General features: G+C 42.5%; 1 protein-coding gene across 3 annotated transcripts in view; it reads left to right on the plus strand.

The window, feature by feature from the left end:
* TTC39C (tetratricopeptide repeat domain 39C) overlaps positions 1 to 22,886 on the plus strand; it is a 100,595-nt gene extending 77,709 nt beyond the window's left edge. For all 3 annotated transcript variants that reach the window (XM_040264743.1, XM_040264744.1, XM_040264745.1), the window contains 8 exons: positions 5,596 to 5,689; positions 8,778 to 8,885; positions 14,481 to 14,590; positions 15,637 to 15,760; positions 17,266 to 17,363; positions 17,712 to 17,816; positions 19,086 to 19,124; positions 19,637 to 22,886. In XM_040264743.1, coding sequence (XP_040120677.1) covers positions 5,596 to 5,689; positions 8,778 to 8,885; positions 14,481 to 14,590; positions 15,637 to 15,760; positions 17,266 to 17,363; positions 17,712 to 17,816; positions 19,086 to 19,124; positions 19,637 to 19,726 — 768 coding nt within the window. In that variant the 3' untranslated portion in view covers positions 19,727 to 22,886. The remainder of the gene's footprint in view (positions 1 to 5,595; positions 5,690 to 8,777; positions 8,886 to 14,480; positions 14,591 to 15,636; positions 15,761 to 17,265; positions 17,364 to 17,711; positions 17,817 to 19,085; positions 19,125 to 19,636) is intronic.
* Positions 22,887 to 22,927: the final 41 nt, after the last annotated feature.

Genomic DNA, 22,927 nt, shown 5'->3' on the forward strand with positions numbered 1-22,927 from the left:
TTCGATTTCTGCCATAATGGTGGTGCCATCTGCATATGTGAGGTTATTGATATTTCTCCCGGCAATCTTGATTCCAGCTTGTGCTTCCTCCGGCCCAGCATTTTGCATGATGTACCCTGCATATAAAGTTAAATAAGCAGGGTGACAATACAGCCTTGACGTACTCCTTTCCCTATTTGGAACCAGTCTGTTGTTCCATGTCCAGTTCTAACTGTTGCTTCTTGACCTGCATACAGATTTCGCAGGAAGGCAGGTAAGATGGTCTAGTATTCGCTTCTCTTGAAAAACTTTCCATAGTTTGTTGTGATTCACACAGTCAAAGGCTTTAGCATAGTCAATGAAGCAGAAGTAGATATTTTTCTGAAATTCCTTTGCTTTTTCTATGATCCAACGGATGTTGTCAGTTTGATCTCTGGTTCCTCTTTCCTTAATCCAACTTGAATATCTGGAATTTCTCAGTTCATGTACTATTGTAGCCTAGTTTGAAGGATTTTGAGCTTTACCTTGCTAGCATGTAAAATGAGTGCAGTTGTGTGGTAGTTTGAACATTCTTTGGTATTTTCCTTCTTTGGAATTGGAATGAAAACCAGTGTTTTCCTTTATATTAGAATAAAGCAAATATGTGTTTGGTGCTTGCTAATATTCAGTATTTTAACTGCTGTGTGTGTGTGCACGTGCGCGCATGCGTGTGCACACTCGCTCAGTTCCTCAGTCGTGTCTGACTCTTTTGGACCCCCTGGACTGTAGCCCACCAGGCTTCTCTGTCCATGGGATTTTCCAGGCAAGGATACTGGAGTGTGTTGCCATTTTCTCCTCCAGGGGCTCTTCCAACCCAGGGGTTGAACCCCTGTCTCTGTGTCTCCTGCACTGCAGGTGTATGCTTAACCAGTGAGCCTCTGGGAAAGCCCTCGTTAACCAGTGGTCCTACCCAATTGTCTATTGTAAGTGGAGAGACAGCACTGTCATTATGTGCAAGTGGTTTGAATGTTTCCTTGGAAAATCCAAAAGAAAAAAATGTAAGAATGTTAACAATTCCTGAGTGTAACAGACATTATACTTGAAAAAAAAATCCAAAGATTTCCACATACCAGCAATATTCACTTGAAAATGGAACAACAGATCCCTTTTTCAGTTCCAACAAAAGATATAAAATGCTTAAGAAGACACCTCAGGAAGTCCTGAGTAACTGGAGAAACACTTGGAATCTCTGTAATGACAGTGCAGTAGCTGTCAGTCCTGCTGCTTTTAATTTGGCAATAAATATGCTCCATTTAATCTGGCAGAGATTCATGCTTTTATTCTTCATGGCTTCCTCTGGAGGCAGATTAAAGCTTGCCAATGTTTTTTCCTTCCTTTTACCAGTACGGAAACCGAGGCTTTTTTTTTGTCGTTTTTGTGACACAGTGTATCAGGGCACAATTCATGAGACAGAAGCCGGTGTGATACCAACTCTTGATGTCCTAGCCTTTTCATACTAATCTATTTTCTGTGTTTTCTTCAGGGTACATGTATTTCTTTAAAAATTAAGCTGGGAATTGAGTGTCAAACTGAGAATAATTCTTCTTTCTCTGCTGAGCTGTGGATATTTTAATTTGTAAGGACTCCCGTGGATCACTTTTGTTTTGAATTGTTTTGGTGAAAAGAGGGAAACATATTTCTACAATTTTAATGGCTGTTCATTGTAATTCCTTAATGAGTGATCAGACTAGAAGTGGAATTAATTTTGTAGCTATGCTTGCTCCTGGGATAATGTAGTCAAGCTCCATAAAGAGCCTGGGACTTTCTTCACAGGTTAATTTTTATTTTATTGATTTACTTATTTAGCTAGCTAGCCATGTCAGGTCTTAGTTGCCGCTCGTGGCATCTTAGATCCCTGACCAGGGATCGAACCTGGGCCCCCTGCATTGGGAGCTCGGAGTCTTAGCCACTGGACCACTGGGGAAATCCCCACAGTTTAATCTTTAAAGAGGTGTACTGCTCTGGTTTCCCAAGACGTTTCTAACAAATTACCACAAACTTCATGGCTTAAAATGACTGAAATTTTCTCTTTCACAATTCTGGAGGCTCAAAGTCCAAAGTCTCTGGGTGCAAATCAAGGCGGTGGGCAGTGCAGCCTTTGGAGGCTGTAGGGAAACTCCATTCCTTGCCTTTTGCCTCTGGTGGTCACCTAGATCCTTGGACTGCGGCCATTTCACTCCGATCTCTGCCTCTGTGGTCATAGTGCCACCGCCTCTACTTCCATCAGGTTCCCTGGTGGCTCAAATGGTAAAGAATCTGCCTGCAATGCAAGAGACCCAGGTTCAATCCCTGGGTCAGGAAGATCCCCTGGAGAAGGAAACAGCAACCCACTCCAGTATTCTTGCCTGGGAAATCCCAAGGACAGAGGAGGCTGGTGGTCCCCAGTCCGTGGGGCTGCAAGAGCTGGACACGACTTAGCGACTAAACCACCACCTACTTGCATCAGCTCTGTTTCCCTCTTATAGGGATACTGTTGATTGTATTTAGTGCCCTCTGGATAATCCAGGAACTGGCCCTCTTCTCCAGATCCTTCATTTAATCACACCTGCATCTCTCTCCCTGAAGAATGCATGCTCTGGAGGCAGTTGGAGCAGAACTTACATACTAGTCAATTGCTAGCCCCCGACCTTGGCCAAGCTACCTAACCTCTTTGCACTTCAATTCCTTCATCTGAAAATGGAACTAATACACACCTATCTCGGACTCTTCGAAAGGGTTAAGAGAAATAATGTTAATTCAGCTATTACTTGGTTTCTTATTTTCTTGAGTTGACAGCTTAATTTGGACTCGTGTGTGTATCTCCAGAGCTCATTCCATCCCGGACACAGTAGTTGTCTGATAAATGTTGACTGAGTAGTTTTCTGCCCTCTGAAGGGGAGTGTGGCATTGCACTGCCATCTGCTGGACCTCGGCTGGGGTCAGCTTGGTAGTGATGGCCCACCCCTGTGTGAGAGTTGAGAGCCATTAACTTGGGAAACTGGGGAGATCCATGCAAAGCAGAAACCCTAACACTGTGGTTTCTGTGTAAATGGGCTAAGTTGAGTGCATGTGTGATGCAGGGGAAGAACTTTTTTTATTAACTTATTTTTGGCTGTGCTGGGTCTTCATTGCTGGGTGGGCTTTCTCTGTTGTGGCACGTGGGGGGCTACTCTCTAGTTGCACCGGCTTCTCACTGCTGTGACCTCTCTTGTTGCAGAGTACAGGCTCAGTAGCTGTGGTGCATAGGTTCAGTTGCTCTGTTCAGTTGATCTGTGAGATCTTCCCAGACCAGGGATCAAACCTGTGTCTCCTGCATTGGCAGATGGATTCTTTACCGCTAGACCACCAGGAAGGTCCAGGAAGGAACAACTGATCCAGAAAGTTATAAATGGCATAATGAGTGTCCAGCTCTTTCCACACACACGCGCTTTTCATAAGAGATTGATTTTTCACCTTTGGTATCTTGGCTTTGTGGGCTTCCCCAGGGGCTCAGCAGTAAAGAATCTGCCTGCAGTGCAGGAGATGCACGTTCCATCCCTGGGTTGGGAAGATCCCCTGGAGGAGGAAATGGCAACCCACTCCAGGATTCTTGCCTGGAGAATCCTGTGGACAGAGGACCATGGCTGGCTATGGTCCTTTGGGTCGAAAAAGAGTCAGATACCACAGAGCAACTAAACATATGCATACACACACACACACACACATCTTGGCCTGGTGCTCACAGTCGGTGTAAACATCTCGCGGTTAGAGAAGGGAGCTTGTTTCATTCCTGTGAGGGTCCCCTCAACTCGGTGTTGCGCTCCTTGAGAACACAAGTTAGCGAGGCAGTGATGTGTGTGTTCTCTGGCTGCCTGCCGAGCACTTGCGGGGGTGACATGGGATTGAGCACTCAGCCTGAAGCTTGCTGCCAGCAGAGTGAAGGGTTACGGGGCACGAGCAGTTACTGGCCCAGCCGTGGCCTTGGTTCACGAGTCATTTGGCTCCTAGTGCTCTTGAGTCACAGACTGTCCTGCACATCTCCTTGCTGACTCATCTGTGCCCTGTGTAGGGTCCGGGGGCCTCCTGCAGTGATCAGGCATCACGTCACTGAGGAATATGGTGGGGGCTGGGCTCAGGGAACCAACAGCCCCTCTTCTCAGACTCATTATGCCCCAGTCTGGCTGCTTGCAGGGAGAAGAGGCAGCTGGAGCGTTGGAAAGGGAGTTCCCTGGGAGCAGCAAAAGGAGATGCCCAGGACAGGGTGCTGAGTGCAGGGTGGAAGAGCATCGCGTTGCAGACGCCCGAGGGAGGGAGAAAGGAACACTTCTGAGCGTGCGTCAGGACTTCGGGGCATTTAGGGTTTATGTTTAGGGTTTATATCGCTATATCCCTAGTGATAGGTGATACTTAACACCTGGCATTGCCACATTTAGGGTTTAATCTACCTCCCTTTCATCCTGATGATGCCTTTTAGGTGCTCTTGCTGCTAAGCCGCTAAGTCACTTCAGTCGTGTCTGACTCTGTGCGACCCCATAGACGGCAGCCCACCAGGCTCCCCCGTCCCTGGGATTCTCCAGGCAAGAACACTGGAGTGGGGTGCCATTGCCTTCTCCAATGGATGAAAGTGAAAAGTCAAAGTGAAGTCGCTCAGTCATGTCTGACCCTCAGCGACCCCATGGACTGCAGCCCACCAGGCTCCTCCATCCATGGGATTTTCCAGGCAGGAGTACTGGAGTGGGGTGCCATCGCCTTCTCCATTAGGTGCTCTTACCAGTTGCTTATGGCCACAGATCAGCAGATTTTGAAAGAGATCTTTCGTGGAAGGAGAAACTAAATGTATTTAACCAGGAAAGAGCAGGACAGAGATTTGAGAGTCTCTCAGGCTCTAGACAGTACTGGACGAATGCAAAAGTAGGAAGTGAAATCTGGATCCTCAGTTTCTAAAGTGTCCGGAGAAGAGAGGTGATGACCGGAAGCAATCTGACAATAGCACTGAGTTGTGGGGTCGAGAGTGAGGGGGTCCCAGCAGGGAGAGCGGCTGAGGCTGGACCCGGGGACTGGCTCCCGACAGTGCTGACTGCGAGTCTCTCTGGGTCCTGTGGGTATACCCAGGAGGAGGACGTGCAGTCCCTCTCTTGTCGAAGTCACCTGTCCCAAGGATCAGCTCAGCTCATCACTGGACTCCACCAAGTTCTCCACAGGTGCACAGAGAGACCCAGTGGCAGGAGGGGCTGTGGGCCCAGCCCTCCCGGGAGGGTCTTTCTGGCTGAGCAGAAGGAGAGGTGCTCTGAGCTCACAACCATGGACGGGGCCATTTCCCCAGAAGTCTTCAGATCGCTCTCTTCTATACTGCTTAATCTGTTTAAAGTAACTAGAAGGGAAAAGACACTTTTGAATTTGAGAAAACAACGCTTTTGTTGTTCAGTCGCTCAGTCACGTTAGACTCTTTTCAGCCCCATGGACTGCAGCACGCCAGGCTTCCCTGCCCTTCACCATCTCCCAGAGCTTGCTTAAACTCATAAACTTTGAGTCGGTGATGCCATCCAACCATCTCATCCTCTGTCGCAATGTTAATGATAGATCTTAAGCCAATGACTCTGTTTTCATTTTTTTCCTTAGTGTCAAATCAACAGTGCCTTGACTTCCTTCCATACTGCTCTGGAACTTGCAGTAGACCAGAGGGAAATCCAGCATGTTTGTCTCTATGAAATTGGTAAGTGTTGAATGTCGCTCCAGTCGCCTGTCATGAAATAGTATATTAACACAGCAGTTTGTGTCCAGCTTCTTGTCCTGCAAGTGTTAATGCATTCCTGTGCGCTCTTTCACTATTAACGCTGTGCAGTTTGTGTCTTTGTGAAATGCTGGCTGCCTTTTGTAATAACAGTACTTTGTTACCATAGCGGAAGTAGCTATACTTATCTCAGTGAATTCTCATTATTTCTTTCCAATAATTTGTTCCTTTGACGATTTGACTCTAGGCTAATAGGCACAGTTGAATGAATAGAGTAAGAACCAATTTTGGAAAAAAAAAAAAAAGAACCAATTTTGACTCTTTTATTGGACTGGATATTAGAATTCAGAACTGTTATCTCTTCCCTCCTTAGGAGAGATTGGGTGAATGGATTCCAAGCCCAGTTAGCTGTTCTGCCAACTAACTAGGAGACCTCGCCCTGCAGTAGCCCTTGGAGCAGCTGTGTGGTTTAGATGAAAGTACCCACATGAGCGTGAGGCAGGGTACTTGGCACACGTGTTAGCCACTCCCTCCTGCTTCTCCCCTCTCGGGAGATGCATTTATAGACAGACCCGGAGACATTTGTTTGCCCAAGATTTAGCCCCCCTCTCCCAAAGGGGGAGATCCCTCCCCCAAAGTTGTTGCTATAATTTTTTTTTTTTTTGGCTGACTGCACTAAAATACATTAGTGATTCCATAATCCTTGACTGTGACAGTGGCTTAATTATGCTGAGATGCATAAACACAACTTTGGACTTGAAACAGCAGAAACACGTTTTAGTAAGGGATTCATGCTTTTTAGAGTTTGAGCCAAGACTTCAAGGTCACACTGTATATAGCACACGTACAAGGAATGAAGGAGGGAGCAGAGACAGGAGAAAAAATGAGGTGGTGATGAGAACCAAAAGTTAAATTAAGACTCCAAAGGCTGTCATCAGAGACACAAAAGAAGAGATGGAGGAAGCCTGGGGAGGCAGTTGTCACCTGGCAGCGTGGACCTTACAGTGCCTGCTGCTTGCTTGCCTGCCATAGATATATTTGTCTTCCTGAATCTTTTTTTTTTTTTTTTTAAAGAAGAGTGCTAACTGATTGAGAACTGCCCAATAAACAGTATTACGTTTTATACGTCTGTTATAGCTTAGAAAGTGAAGATCAAATGTGATCCAGTGGGAAATATATTTTTCTGCAGTCTCACCTCTGCTGGGGGCCTTCCCTGGTGATGGCTCAGTGGTAAAGAACCCACCTGCCAATGCAGGAAGTTTGAATTTGATCCCGGGGTCAGGAAGCTTCCCTGGAGAAGGAGATGACAACCTTTTCCAATATTCTTGTCTGGGAAATCCCCTGGACAGAAGAGCCTGGCGGACTACAGTCCATGGGGTCACAAAAGAGACATGACTTAGCAACTGAACAACAACAACCGACTTGCTGGAGCTCTGGTTTGTAGCCATAATGTAGAAGGGAATATGAGACACAGTAGTATAGAACTTGAAGAACTGGCTTTGGTGACCTTTCATGTTTCTTGTTTAGGATACTCTTTTTTTCTTCTAGTTTCGTGGAGATAGAGTTGACATGTAACATTGTAGTAAAGTGTCCAACATAAAGATTTGATACTGTATATATTGTAGACTGATCATGGTGGCCTTTTCTTGTGTGCGCACCACTTCTGGGTCTGTGGAGGGGCAGAATGTTAGAGCTGAAGAAAGCTTAGAAATCATGGAACCCAGGGCTGGGGACTTAGGGTTAACCTGGGGTGCGGGTGGAGGGCGGGAACAGCACAATCAGAACTCAACCTCCTTATTTTGGTTTGGTGCTACCTCCCACCTCTACTTTTGCACTGAATCCAAGTCTTACCCTGAAGTCTATTTTAGGATGGAAATAATCAGCCCCAGGTTTTACTCTAAAATACGTCAACTTCATATCATATCCCGTGGAGTCTGACGCTGAATTTCCTGGAAATGTGGCTTCCCCTCATCCCTGTAGGGTGTCAGGTGATGTGACTTCTTCGTGGAGTGGATAACAGAATTTGTTAGGCAGATCGCAGAAAGGAGAGCGCGATGGCCTTTGATCCTCAGCCCTTCCCTCTTCTAAGCCGTGTGACCCTGAGCAAGTCACGAAGCCTCTTCATGCCTTAGGCTTTCTCCTTGGTCAGGTGCGGCACCATCAGCCACCTTTCCAAGACTGCACTGGGATTAGAGAGAATTACATCAGGTGCCTGGCACACACAGGGCTGGCTCTATGATGAGGAGCTGCTGTTACTAACAGCAGAGGATAAAACTCCTTATATCCTTGCTGCTGTTGCTTCTCCCCACCCCTGCCTACCCCCAGGATGCCAGCCTAAGGATGTTTTGCTCTGAGAGAGCTGGGTCCTTTCTCTGCCCCTCAGAGGGAGGGTGGCAAATACTGAATGTCTCACTGGCTCGCTCTCTACTGCTCTGAGCAGTTTGCTAATTACCAGTGATCGTGAACGCGCTGGTGAGTATGTGAGACTTCTGAGGTGGTCACCGTGTTATATAATCTAGTAGCATCGTTCCTTTTTCTCTGCTTGTTCTTGGGAGAGAAGCACTGCTGTGCTTAGGTTTATTGCACAACTGGAGACAAATTAGACCATTTTCCTCAAAATCTTTACGCCTTTCCCTTCTATACTGCCTCACCAGTTGTGAAATCAGAGATGCTGTGTCTTCCTCAAAGCATCCCACTGAAAATGGTTAAGAAGAAAAAGAGAATTATGAAGTTCTCAGGTGGTTTACATGGAACACTTGCAGAGGAAGTCAGCAGGATGAGAGATGTGTAACCTACAGATGGGCTGAAAAGCCCGTTATTTTGCTGTTCAGTCGCTAAGTCGTGTCCGACTCTGGCAATCCCACGGACTGTAGCTCACCAGGCTCCTCTGTTCATGGGATTTTTGAGGCAAGAACACTGGAGTGGGTTGCCACGTCCTTCTCCAAGGGATCTTCCCAATCCAGGTATCGAACCTGTGTCTCCTTCATTGTCAGGCGAATTCTTTACCACTGAGCCGCCAGGGAAGCCTGTGTTACTTTAGGATCCTTTTCTAAAAACATCTGTTTCACAGGTTGGTGCAGCATGATAGAGCTGAATTTCAAGGACGCGTTCAATTCCTTTGAGAGGCTAAAAAACGAGTCCCGGTGGTCCCAGTGCTACTATGCCTACCTAACTGCAGGTGAGTGGATCCCGGCACACGTGGTCACAGCACGCCCTCCTCTCTCTCAGACTAGCGCCCTCTGGCTGTTGGATGGAGAGCGACGGGCAGAGGGTGCGGAAGAGTGTTCTTGACAGTTTCCCACAGCACGTGTTGTTGTTTCTGTTCAGTTGCTGAGTTGTGTCTGACTCTTTGAGACCCCGTGGGCTCCAGTAGCCAGGCTCCTCTGTCCTCCACCATCTCCCGGAGCTTGCTCAAACTCACGTCCCTTGAGTTGGTAATGCCATTGGACCATCTTGTCCTCTGTTGTCCCCTTCTCCTCCTGCCCTCAATCTTTCCCGGCATCGGGATTTTTTTCCAGTGAATCAGGTCTTCAGATCAGGTGGCTAAAGTACTGTTTTGGACTGCAGGTAAATAGCAGCTGAATACAGCTCCCACTCACCCATTGGACTGTTGGGAAGTTCAATGCTGCACGCCCTGCCCCTTCCAGTGGCCCCCCCAGGGCTGGGTCCGTCACGTGCTGGTTCCTGGACATGCCTATTATGACCTTCTCGTTTTCGTACACTTTGTCCTAAACAGCCTCAACTTACCCTCGCCCCTCTCCTTTTTTTCCTCAAATCTATTTTTCGTTTATCAGGCGCTTAAAGAATTTTAAAGCATTGAACACGTCTTTTAAATCGTGTTCACATCTTCGTTTGCATTGTTAGTGCCCTCGTTTTGAGCTGCGCAGGTTTTGAGTACTCTGTTCCAGCCTTGTTTTGCCTCTTAACCCTGTTATAATTAGTGTGATTTTGCAGAGCACAAGGTGTTTCAACACTGCATGTCATTATGGCAGAAACAACTTATACTTACATGCTGCCACCTAGTGGACAGAACAGCTGTCTGTGCCCTGAGCCCCATGAATTGCCTGTGTGATGCAGAATGGTTTAGGTAGGGATTGAAGAGACCCAGGGAGTGTACTTCTCCTGCCTCTAGCAATGAGCTTTCCTTACACACCCACAGAAGTGATTCTTTTACTTAAAATTTAAAACTGATCCAAGCATTATTTTAAATATATTCTTATTTCTCTGAAGGTTTGCATTTAACAGAACATCTCCTGTCATTCCGTCCCTGCAACTGGTCTCTTTAAAGTGGGAAAAGAATTAACAGTGACCTGTGTGTATATCCAGAATGTTCTGGAACTGCAGTCCATTAGCAATCAGGATGGAAGCTCTTATACCCGCAGGCCTTCCTATAGACCCCACAGGGTGTTAATCCATTTTCATCTGGCTCTTGTTGTTGATGTTTGAGTAGGATTATTTTCAGTATGCTGCTAGGATACTTTAAGGGTTGGTTTACAGAACTCAGAGGCATCTCAGATGAAAATTGCAGCTGTTTATTGGGTGGGCTTGGTGTGCCCTGCACGGTGATGAACCAAAACAGAGAGGCTGCTGTGCTGTGGTGTGATTTATTTATTTGGTTTATTTTAATTGGAGGATAATTGCTTTACTATATTGTGTTGGTTTCCGCCATATATCAACATGAATCAGCCGCAGGTATACATATGTCCCCTCCCTCTTGAACTTTCCACCCCTTCCCACCTCTTAGGTTGCCACACAGCACCTGATTAGGGCTCCCTGCATAATACAGCACTTTCCCACTGGCTGCCTGTTTTGCATGTGGTAGTTATGTTTCCATGATACTCTCTCCATTCGTCTCACCCTCTCACACATTGTGTCCACATGTCTGTCTCTATGTCTGTGTCTCCATTGCCTGATGAATGGATAAAGCTGCGGTATATATATACACAATAGGATATCCCTTAGCCATAAAAATGAACACATTTGAGTCAATCCTAATGAGGTGGATGAACCTAGAGCCTATTATACAGAGTGAAGTAAGTCAGAAAGAGAAAAACAAGTATCACATATTAACGCATATATATGGAATCTAGAAAGGTGATACTGATGAGCTATGTGTTTTTTTTTTAATCTTTGTGGAGCATAGTGCATGAAGAAATAAATGTACAGTGTGGCTCTATAGAGGAGCATTTATTCTCACTGGAAATCCCAGGATCACATCAGTTGTAGGAGATGATAAAGCATGAAAGGCTCCAGTCTCCACCTCTCCACGGGGGTTTCATGAAGATGATGTGTGAAGAGCTTCACATAAAGAGGGCTCAGGGAGGTGGGGGGGGGCTCACCGTTGAGCTCTCAGTGCAGGCTGCTTGCAGGAGCTGTTATGTGAGTTGGCTTGAAGGACTGGTATGTGTTACAGGCAGCGCCTGAGAAGATGGGCATTAAGAGACTGGAAACACTGCCACTGGGGACTTAGTTCCTTGTTGTTGGTTTTTTTTAATAATTTTTCTTTTTTTCTCTTTTTTTCTACTCTTGGCAGATTTCAATTTACAATACAGTATTATCGTCTGTAGTCACCATGTTATTATACATTAGATCTTCAAACCTTGTTTATCTTATAGCTGAGAGTTTTTTTTAAATTATGGTAACAATACATAATGTAAAATCTACTTTAACCATTAAAAAAATTTTTTTTTTGGCTATGCTGGACAGCTTGCAGAATCTTATTTCCCCAGGCTTCTTAAGGTGAAAGCCCAGAATCCTAACTACTGGACGGCCAGGGAATTCCTGTTTTAACCATTTTTAAGTGTGTGGTTCAGTGGCGTTAAGTTCTTTGATAGCCATCACCACTGCCCAACTTTCTTTTTGAAAAGTGGCACTCTATGATCTTTATTTTGTGTGTGTGTTTGTGTAGCAGAGTTTTATTAAAGTGAAAAAGGCACAGAGAAATCTTCTGACACAGAGGTCAGAAGGGGGATGGAGAGTGCCCCACTGCTAGTTTTAATCAAAGCCTTAGATACTTTTACCAGACCCATTCCCACAACATACATCTTAAATTAACAAGATTAGAACTAACAATAGAAAGGTCTTACCAGATCCACTCCCACAACATACTTCTTAAGATAACAAGATTAGTTGGAAGGTTCTTGTTAAGGAGAAACATATCCTCAAGCAAGATACATTGTTACTTTGAGTAAGACAAAACAATGTAGAAAGCGCTTGTCCTTTTCTCCTTCTTGAGGACTCCAGACCTCTATCCCCTTTGCAAAAGCCCCAGACCCCTTTCTCTTCCTTGGGGACCTGGGACTTCTTATCAACCTACTTAGGAATTGACTCTCTCATCCCCCCTTTTTCTTTAGAAGTGAAACTCTATGATCTTTCAACAAGAACTACGCACCCCCCTCCCCCGCGCCCATGCCAACGCCTAATAAACTCTGCTCCTTCTGTCTATATGAATTTGACTATTCTAGGTACCTCAAGTAGGTGGACTCAACAGTATTTGTTGATTTAGTCTGGCTTATTTCACTTAACATAGTATCCTCAAGGTTCATCCATAGTGTACTATGTGTCAGGATTGCATTCATTTTTAAGGCTGAATAATATTCCATCATGTGTACAGACCACGTTTTATTTGTTCATTGTCCGTGGACACTGGTGGTGTTCCCACCCTTTGGCTGTCGTGAATGATGCTGCTGGGAATGTGGTTCTTTTTGAAACCCTGGTTTCCGTGCCATTTAGTACATTACCCGAAGTGTAATGTAGGAAGTGGGATGGCTGGACCACATCCTTGTACTATTCTTGCAAATTTTCTACAAGTTTGAAATTACTTCAAAATAAGTTACCCCAAAACATTAGAATTATCTCTTTAAGGGCTTCCCTGGTGGCTCATTGGTAAAGAATCCACCTGCCAGTGGGGGAGATGTAAGTTTAATCCCTGATCCAGAAAAAAATGACAACCCACCCCACTGTTCTTGCCTGGAAACCCCGTGGACAGAGGAGCCTGATGGGCTACAGTCCATAGGGTCGCAAAAGAATCGGACACGACTGAGCTACTAACGACAACAATAAAGCTTAGTCCTAATGGACGGGCCAAGCATCCTAAGTCTGTGTAGGTCTCAGACTTAGGATGCTCATGCTTTCATCTGCATCCTTTGAGGCAACTGTCTGTAACTTATGAAAAGGAAGTGGTATATATATGCTTTAGGATCTGAGGTACTAGTGTTACAGACCTGCAAAGGTGATTCAGATCCTGATATTGTTGACGTTTATGACTCTCTTGTGTGCCCACATTTGCTCATTCCTTTTTAGAAAATTATGTGACTATATAATAATATTATCAGTTATGTAAGGAAACCTCAAGCTAGGGGCAGCAGAAATTACTCTTTTTCACTGATTTACTGTGTGACCTCAGTCAAGTCTTTTGACTTTCCTGGGTCTATAATACGATCAAATTGTTTTACAAAACAATCACCGACCTTCCTTCTGGTTTTGAAATGTTGTAACACAACAGATGAGGTCATTTTGGATGGGTTCAGACCCCACATCGGGACCAGTACTGCTTCCAAAACTGGGAATGGGATTATCGCTCCCTTTTCATATTCAGGCTGATCCCAGTGATTCCCAGTAGAAATCTTCTGCCTTTCCCATCACCTTGATATCCTCAGCTTTCTCCAGGCCTTGCTGCTTGTATTTCTTTGACCTTCCAGTAGCTGCTCATCCTCTGACATGCCACAGCCCTGTGCCTGGCTTGACCAAGCCCCAAAATGTGAGAATGGGACCATCTAGTTTTAGGATTGCTCAAATAAAGAAGGAAGAACTAGCAAATCAATGGACAGTCCAAGTGGGGATTGAAAAACAGTATGTGCCAAAGACAAAATCAACAAGAAATTAATGGAAAGGAATTCAGTGTCATGGGAGTTGCAAAGAGGATGACAAAGAGTGGTTGGTAAAGTCAGATGGAAGAGGTGGGACTGCAGCCTGGTATGAAGTTGGGAGAAGGGAGAGAGCAGGTGAAGCAGAGGCAGTGTGATTTGAGTCTTTGCCTGGGACTTGGGGTAGATGAAGATCAAAGTCTTAGCCCCCTCCAAGGCTCAGCTTGGCTGCTTGTTGCTCAGAGCTGTCCGACCACTCCAAAGAGAAACCATCCCTTCCCCCGTTGAGCTTTTTGAAAGTAACTTTGATGCCACGACTCCCAAGGCTCTCTTCCCTGCATCCCTTGTAGCTCTGGAATTGTGGGTGATCTCTCTCCAGCTGAAATTCAAGTTTCTTCTGGCTGTAAGCATGTGTATTTCTTCTTCACATCCTTGATGGTGGCTGTAGGTAGTAGGTGCCCAATGAACATACCTGTGACTACTTCATGACAGTGAAGGACTGTCATATACAGGACTACTTCATGACTTTCTTTCCAGGCACAGGGATATCCCTCTACCAGTGTGAAGCTTTCACAGTCCTCCCAGTTCTTGCCTAGTTTTCATTTTTCTTCCACTTTCTAAGTGTGTGAGCTCTGATGGGACTGTGCTCCGTGACAATATCTACGACGATAGTTTCCCCAACGAGTTCCTGTAAAGTTCAGGGAACCTAGCAGCAGGGAAATAATTATTGAATCAGTGGAATGAGGATCAGCAGGTTGGTTGTAGTCCCACATGTAACAGTCTTTACAAATATCTCCTCCCATTTTCTCCTTTGGTAATAACCTTTTCCAAGTGTCATCAACCTGGGTATCCCTTAGTGGTATTTTCCCCCTAAATACTTTAAAGATTATGATGATGGTTTCTTACAGTTTGTCAGGGAGCCACCGGTGATGTGGACGGGGCACAGATTGTCTTTAAAGAAGTTCAGAAGCTCTTCAAAAGGAAAAACAATCAGATTGAACAGTTTTCTGTGAAAAAGGTTTGTTGGAACTTGTTGATCTGGTGTGTCGTTTATAATGGATATTTCTAACCATGGTCACCTTGGGCAGCAAATGGAAATCCTAGGAAATTAGGAAATTCTGTGCAGAGCTGATCTCCTTGCTGAGCAAGTAGCTCACGACTGTGAGAGAATATTCTCACGAGTCATCCTGCTCCGAATGCAAAGTACTGGTTGGTTGCAAATAATTAAAGCTACTGTTAGCTATTGCTTCTTTGAATGAAGAGAGACATTACTGACCCTGTGGAGCTCATGAGCCCCTGGAGAGGGAGTGCGTATATCTGAAGGGTGAGGCAGCCTCAGAGGAGTGCAAATCAGCAGAACCTGGGCAAGAGATACAGACTCTGGGTTCTCAGCTAGTGAAACTGTCACATTGGGTGATGAATAAAAAGCAAGAGCGTGCATCAAACTGACCAGCAGAAAGGCCCAGGGCTGTAGTGAGAAAGGCCCTCATTTATTTCTGTACTTTTTTAAGAATACAGTTTAGCTGAATTACAGTAGGTTATAGGACAACTTGTCATATCCTGAATTCTGCATGTTTTTAGTTGGAAGTTTTTATTGAATGAACATTTAATGGTTTAGTTGAGTATAAACTGGGTTGTAATGGGGAATGCCCCCAAGAGGACTGGGATTAATTAGAAAACTAAAAAGTCAATAAAACCATAACTAAAAGGCCTCTAGTATTACAGCCTTCATATAAACCCATTGAGTTAATATCTGTCACCCAGCTTTTATAAATTCCTTTGACCTAAACCGAAATGAATCTGGTTTCATCCTGCAGTTTTTAAAATATGTCCTGGATCTCGACAGTAGATTGAATTGAATAATGAGAGAAAGGCATATCTACCAATATAACAAAAATAAGAAAGTAAAATTCAGAGAGAAATTTTCATTTTTAGCTTTCTTTGTGGGAGGGGATTGTTCATATCAAATATGAACCATGCATTTTTTTTAATGTCTCTAAAGTGTTTTTTTCTTAGTTTGTTTGTTTGTTTTAAATGTAGCCTAATCATTCTAACTGCTTGCAGGCAGAGAGATTTCGGAAACAAACCCCAACCAGAGCCCTCTGCGTGCTGGCATCCATCGAAGTGTTGTACTTGTGGAAAGCCCTCCCCAACTGCTCCCCCCCCAACCTACAGAGGATGAGTCAAGGTAAAAAAGAAAGTACACACAGCAGCCTGTTCCTTCAGTGTCTCACTCATCTGCTCTGACTCAGAGAGTACAAATCTGTCACTCTCTGGGACCAATGGCCTAGTGGTTAAGAAAATTCCATCACTTAGGTAATGGGGATAGAAAGCCCTGGAAGGGACAGATTCAGGAGTGTGTGGTGATGCTCTCTGGTCATTGGGGTTATTAATCTTTTGGAAATGTCATCTTAGGTATATGCTGCCCTTCTCCAGAATTGATTTTGTATTAATATTTTGGACTCAGATTTATCGGATTGTTCTGCAGTGACACTAGTTTGTGATCAAATATAGCATTTTCCATTGAATTCCAATGGAATTAGGCTAGTCTAGGTCTTTGTTGCTGCACGAAGGCATTTCTCTAGATGGGGCAAGAGTGGGGGCTGCCCTTCATTGCAGGGTGCGGGCTTCTCATTGCAGCGGCATTTTTGTTGCTGTTGTTTTGGAGCACAGGCTCTAGGGTGCAGGGGCTTCGGCAGTTGCAGCACGTGGGCTCAGTAGCGGCAGCTCCCGGGCTCTAGAGCACAGGCTCGGTAGTTGTGGCAAACGGGCTTAGCTGCTCCATGGCAGGTGGGATCTTCCCAGACTAGGGATCGAACCGATGTCTCCTGCATTGGTAAATGGGTTCTTTACCCCTGAGTCACCAGGGAAGCCCCTGAGTCCCATGCTTTTATCATCAGACTTAGATGCCTTTTGCTTATTAAGAAAAAAAACAGGTTTCCTCTCAAAGGTCAAAAAGTTTGTCAGTATTGATATTCCAGAGCAGAGTAATACATCTCCAAAAGAAGTTGTACACAGAGGCCTTGTATTTAGAGTAGGTGTGTAACCCTCCCAAGGAGACTGAAAAGTGAAAGAAAGTGAAGTTGCTCCGTCATGTCCGACTCTCTGCGACCCCATGGATTGCAGCCTAAGAGGCTCCTCTATCTATGGGATTTTCCAGGCGAGAATACTAGAGTGGGTTGCCATTTCCTTCTCCAGGAGATCTTCCCGACCCGGGGATCAAACCCGGGTTGATCCCACATTGTAGGCAGACGCTTTACTATCTGAGCCACCAGAGAACCCAAGGAGATTACTTGAAAGGAAATAAAATTGTTTTTGGATGTGCAAGTTCTGCTCTGTTACTTAAAAAGATTCATAATTTAAAACTCATTCCTGATTGTTGACGCAAGTCTGGAATATCTACCAATGTCTAACTCAAAGGAACAGTGAAGAATCTTAGGGACTATGTTCTTTTGAATGCACAAGTGTAGGCTGTGTATTTAGAGATAATTCAAACACACATGCAAATATAAAATATAATTGGCAGGCACAAGAAAGGTTATCACTTTCTTGGACTAAGGAGACTCACTAATGGATGAGGAAGGAGAACCTTCTCAGTTTGAACTCAGTAAGCTGCTAAGCAATGAGATTCTTAACTCCTGATGATACTTAAGTGAATGTATTCCCTTCTTGCTGTCTTTACTTCTCTTTAAGCTTGCCATGGAGTAGATGATTCATCTGTCATTGGATTAAAGTATTTGCTTCTTGGTGCCATACACAAATGTCTAGGGAACTCAGAAGATGCTGTTCAGGTAAACTGTTCATGTGGTGTCATAGCTAAGGAAACTGAACTATGAAAAACTACATATGGGCTTGTGAATGAGAAAAAGGAAAAAGCATTGCACAAAGCCAGTCTCCCATCACAGTGTGAGTTTCATCCACTTTATTAGATGAAGGTCATCCTCTCAGATGCCAGAAGTTGGTGATGGTTCATGTTCGTTTTTAATGTGACTTCAGAGCCTTTGAATATTTCTTCACCTTTGGGCTCCTTTTCTGGCACTATCTGTTTATCAAAGATGACAATCTCAATTGGTGGAGGAGGAAGTGAGGAGGCAGACAGTTTTGTTAATTCATTCCAATAACATCTGTATTACTTTCAGTTCTTTCAGAGAGCTGTCAAAGATGAGTTGTGTCGTCAGAATAACTTATACGTTCAGCCATATGCTTGCTATGAACTTGGCTGTCTTCTATTAGACAAACCAGAGGTAAGATCTTGCCTGTTTTCTTAAATAGTGTTCATCAGCAAAACTGTGGAAGTGAACAGGCACAAAACATCCTTCATTTAAAAGAAGTTGGTTTTTTTGTTGTTTTGTTTTCCTTGATTTCACATGGGATGAATCCAAGAAGCTACTAATCCTATATCACTGTGTTGAAGGACGTAATCTATTCCCTGGAGTTACAACGATAAACATAGCTTTTGGAACAAAAATTCATTTGAGGCAAAATCATTCTTTTTTTTTTAGAGTTATAATATGATTATAATATAATCATTATAATATGATGTAATGTGGTTTATTCAGATGAATACAGAATTACATTGTGATCCCAGTACTATCATTTATTTTTAGTGTATGATACCAATTAAGTTACTTAACCATATACTTTATTCCTAATCTATAAAACAGGATAAAAAATACCTACCTTTCCAATTTAATAAAGACTGTAGTGAGAATAAATGAGGATGATGTGTAGGATTACTTAAAATTTTTTAGAATACCTTGTAAATTTGATGGATTATTAAGATGTATATTTAAGCACAATGGTGCAGTTTTTAAAAAACAGAATTTTAACAGTGCTGGATTTGCTTAATACCGTCTTTTAGAAGCTCAGTTATTGACTATATGAAATTCTAAGTTTCAATAAATTCAAGTCAGCTTTCAAATATATGGATTTTTTTAAAAGTTGAGCTAAATCAACAGAAATATTCTAGCCTAAGCCTTAAATGTGTCACCTGATAAGTCTTGTTATTTGAAATTCTAATTTTACCAAAAGAGAAAATGCAGTTTTTATGAATTTTGGTAGAAATTTCTAATGCCATATTCTTTAAGATAATTTTTACTCTTAATGCAACCTAAAATACATATACATAAAATACAACAAGTATGATTTATCTCTTGAAAAATGAAGCTGATTGTTCTCAATTAGTATTGCCTTCAAAAAGAGATCTAGCTTACTGACTTCCAATAAACTTAAATTATTAAATTTAGATTGTTTAGTAGGATCTAAAACTATTTTAACTCTTTTAGTTGTTTATAGAATAATAGTTAAAATTATGAAAAATTATCAAGTAATTCCTTGATGTAAACATCATTATATTAAAGAAAAATCGAGTCATTACGCTTGAATGAGCAATTGACTCCCCTCTAGGTCACCATGAATTGTTGGAATTAACAAATCTTCTATTATAACATTTTCTGCTTGAGTATATATAAACATAGATGTTAAGAGATAATGTGTTTTTCTTATATTCATAGACTGTAGGAAGAGGCAGAACTCTCCTTCTTCAAGCAAAGGTAAAGATGCCCCAAAATCCCCAATCTCTCTTTTTCCAGTGACTTTGTCCTCTGTGTGTACTCTTGAGCCTGAATTCAAGAGGTTTTGTGAAAAGATTGTCCTGGTTGATAATATTTCTGGAGGGGGAAGTCATAACTGAATCAGTGAGCAGTTGATTTTTAAGTAAAATTACACAAATTCCTATGAAATTGTTCATCATGCTTTATAGAAACTCTTCTTGTTTGAGTGGGAAAATAACTTGATTTCACAACTGTGTTCGTGAGTTGAGAAGTTTAGCAGCATCTTCGAATAACATGAGGGAAATTTTCCAAAGACAGCATTTAATAACATTCAGTTGACATTTTAAAAACAGACAAGAATTTGAAGTTTGGGGAATAAATAAAAAAAAGTGAATGTGAAGCCGTTATTAGGAGCATAAGGAGTTTTACTGTGGGAAGCACAAGCTGTGGTGTGGTTAATACGGTAGTCGCACCGACAGCTTAGCTAATAGTCTCTCTCTCTGGTCTTGCAGGAGGATTTCTCTGGCTACGACTTTGAAAACAGGTTGCATGTCCGCATTCATGCTGCTCTGGCCTCAGTGAGGGAACTGGTCCCTCAGTGACAGACCCCGAGTTCCTGCTGTGTCCCTCCCCAACACAGGTTCTGCACTTTAAAAGCAGAGCACACCGCTCTTATGAAGATCAGCTTTTCTTCCGAAAACCACCTGGGCCCAGGACACGTTTCCTCAGTTAGGCTGATGTATTAAAGATCTCCTCTTTTAAACACATAGCTTAAAAAAGAAAAACGATGATGATGGTAGTAATAATAACTAACCACCTGGGGAGAGGGTTAAGTGACCTTGTTCAAACATTTTAGTTTTGTGATTTATTATTTTTAAAATAAAAGTAAACTAAATATTCAACCTGCGATCTTGTAGGAATGCCTACCTGAAGCACACATCTGACTGAGTAACACAACGTACCTGTAAAATTATTAACAGTATCACAACATAGTATTTATATTGTGTTTTGAAAAAATAGCAGTGCTTTCCAGTTTTACTTTATCCTCAAACTATTCCTGTGAATAATAGCACAGATATTCTAATCTCCATTGTCCAGAAAATGAGCCTCAGGCACAAAAAAGCAAATTGAATTATTCCAATTAATTATTCCTCTTATTATAGAGTCTTGAATAGAATGCAGGTCTCCTGACCACAGACCAAATAATTCTTTTATTGTAAAAACAAATATAACCCAGAATTCCAAGTTTTCCTTATTAAAAAAAAATACTTCTCAGCTGAAGTTGTGTCATCAAAATATTTATCTCGATTGTCTACAAAAATGTTTCAAAGGACAAACATTTTTTTCCCTTTGAAAGCCGACGTGAAAGCAAATAGAAGATAGTTTTACAGCCCAAAGTATAGCTGTTTTGTGAATGTATTAGAAGACCTAGACTACAGACAGGATTAGTAACACCTACATTATAGGTGTTTCCCTTCCTTTGTTATTAATTGTCTAATTTCCAAGTTTTGGAACTTTTTCAGCAAATTGCATGAAAAGGCTGTTCTTGAAAGCACACAGATTTTTTTGGCTCAAAGTATTTGCTGGTGAAGGATTTGCTGGGCTGTCTATTGCCAGGATTTAATCATTTTCCCCTTAGCTCAGGTTATTGATATTGTAAATAGACTTCAAAGTTATTTTTTAATCCTTTGTTGCTAATTTTTATTGTCATTGAATTTACCTCTTTGTTCAGTACTGCACACCTGTGTTTTCAAAGAATCTAAATACCTCAGTCATTTTAGAATTTATGTCATCATTGTGTGGCTAACCTGGATCAATCTTAAGGATAGTTATTTTTAAAATTTCCAGTACCCTATAGCATATCCTCTTGGGGTGTCATTTAATTTACATATCCTTTTAGCTGAAGTATAATCTCATAGAACATCAGCAGTTTTAATATTTCACTTCAAAACAAACATGGGAGGGGCAGCTAGAGCTTTGGCAGCTTTAATCTACTTAATCAGGTTTTGAGGGAATAATAGTTTCTTTAAAAAAAAATGTTTGCTCCTCACTGACTTTGGCTGAACTTGCTTCATGTTTTTTTACTTACAAAGCGCTTATTAACGTTGACTTTCTTTCTAGTGGGACTGCTGCATGGGTTTTAGATGCTAGCCAGAGAGAAAAGATGCCTACCTACTTTCATGAATGGGAAGATCCAGGAGCCAGGTAGATGCCTTCTGAAGGGAAAAATCGGTGTCTAAAAATTTTAGATACCTGGTTTGAAGGAAAGAATGTTATGAATCTTTAAAATATGGCTCTCGCCATTTTCATGTCCAATTGGTTATAGTTTATATGGCAAATTTCTCACTTATGATTGTGGAGCATTCTGAATCATGAAGTTCTTGCTCCAGTATTCATACTTATTTGAATTTTCAGATCAGGTATTGTTCAAACTACTTATTATTCAGTAGTAAAAGATTACATAAGGCTCCATACTTTTCTGCTTTAACTGCTTTAAAACTTTTTGTTTTCCCAGCGAGATCTCAGGATTTCAAATAAATCTGTGTTCAGTTCACTTCACTGAATATACATGATTGCAACACTGCTCAGTGAGTCTCTTTACTAGTCCATATATAGATCTGTTTATAAACTGTCTCTGCTAGGTTCCAGAGAAGGCAATGGCACCCCACTCCAGTACTCTTGCCTGGAAAATCCCATGGATGGAGGAGCCTGGTGGGCTGCAGTCCATGGGGTCGCTGAGAGTTGGACACGACTCAGTAACTTCACTTTCACTTTTCACTTTCATGCATTGGAGAAGGAAATGGCAACCCACTCCAGTGTTCTTGCCTGGAGAATCCCAGGGACGGCAGAGCCTGGTGGGCTGCCGTCTATGGGGTCGCACGGAGTCGGACACGACTGAAGCAACTTAGCAGCAGGAGCAGCTGCTAGGTTTGATGCAGCCCTGGCGGTTTATCTGGAACCTGGTGGTAGAGCTCAGAGAGGGGGTAGACAGTGGTTCTGAAAATACTAAAATAACAAAACTGCGCTGAGTACACAAAGCCATTAGATTCACTGCAATCTGAGTACATTATTGAGTGGAGTAATTTATAACAGTCTGGCCTGCGTGCTGTGACTTACCCAACCTGTGAGTTACTGTTATCTGCCTGGAAACCTAGTTTGGTGTAAATTGCTCTTTACCCCTCTCTGCTGAAGAAAATAATCATCATGTTTGCATCTGTGTGTGCTTTTTTAATATTGGCATCATTCCTTCCCCTTTTCCTGTTTTGGAGGCTGTCAAGTGGACCTTCTAATTTTAAGTGTCAGATATATTTTTGTATTAGATTGTGCCTATGATGAGAAAAATCTCTAATGTATATTTTCTGTACTTGGAACACAATTATAATCTGACACACTTTGAGGCATGGTCTAGTAATAATATGTACCTCTGTGATTAATGTATTTAAGATTTTACTTTTATTGGGATAGGTAGGTATCTTTTTGGTTTTAGCACATGATAGCCAAGTAAAGAATTATTACTTTCAGATGTCACAGAAAATTAGAATATTTATTGTCCCATATTGTGTAAGTCAGTTATTTAGAGAATTTGCATTTTTATCTGTCTGACAACTAAAATTGAAAGACAGTGCATACATTGTTTTTTAAAATACACACACCTTCCTTTGCTATGTAAACTGTCCTAGTTGATTGCTTCCTTAAGCAGATTGTGGTGGCAAGTATTCAAATATGGATCCTTATCTATGAAGATACATGGTCACACAGTCACGTTTTGTTTGTTATGTCTTTTTATTTTGGTTTGGATGTTG

This window comes from Oryx dammah, unplaced genomic scaffold, assembly GCF_014754425.2.
Source record: "Oryx dammah isolate SB20612 unplaced genomic scaffold, SCBI_Odam_1.1 HiC_scaffold_22, whole genome shotgun sequence".
In the NCBI taxonomy this organism is placed as follows: domain Eukaryota; kingdom Metazoa; phylum Chordata; class Mammalia; order Artiodactyla; family Bovidae; genus Oryx; species Oryx dammah.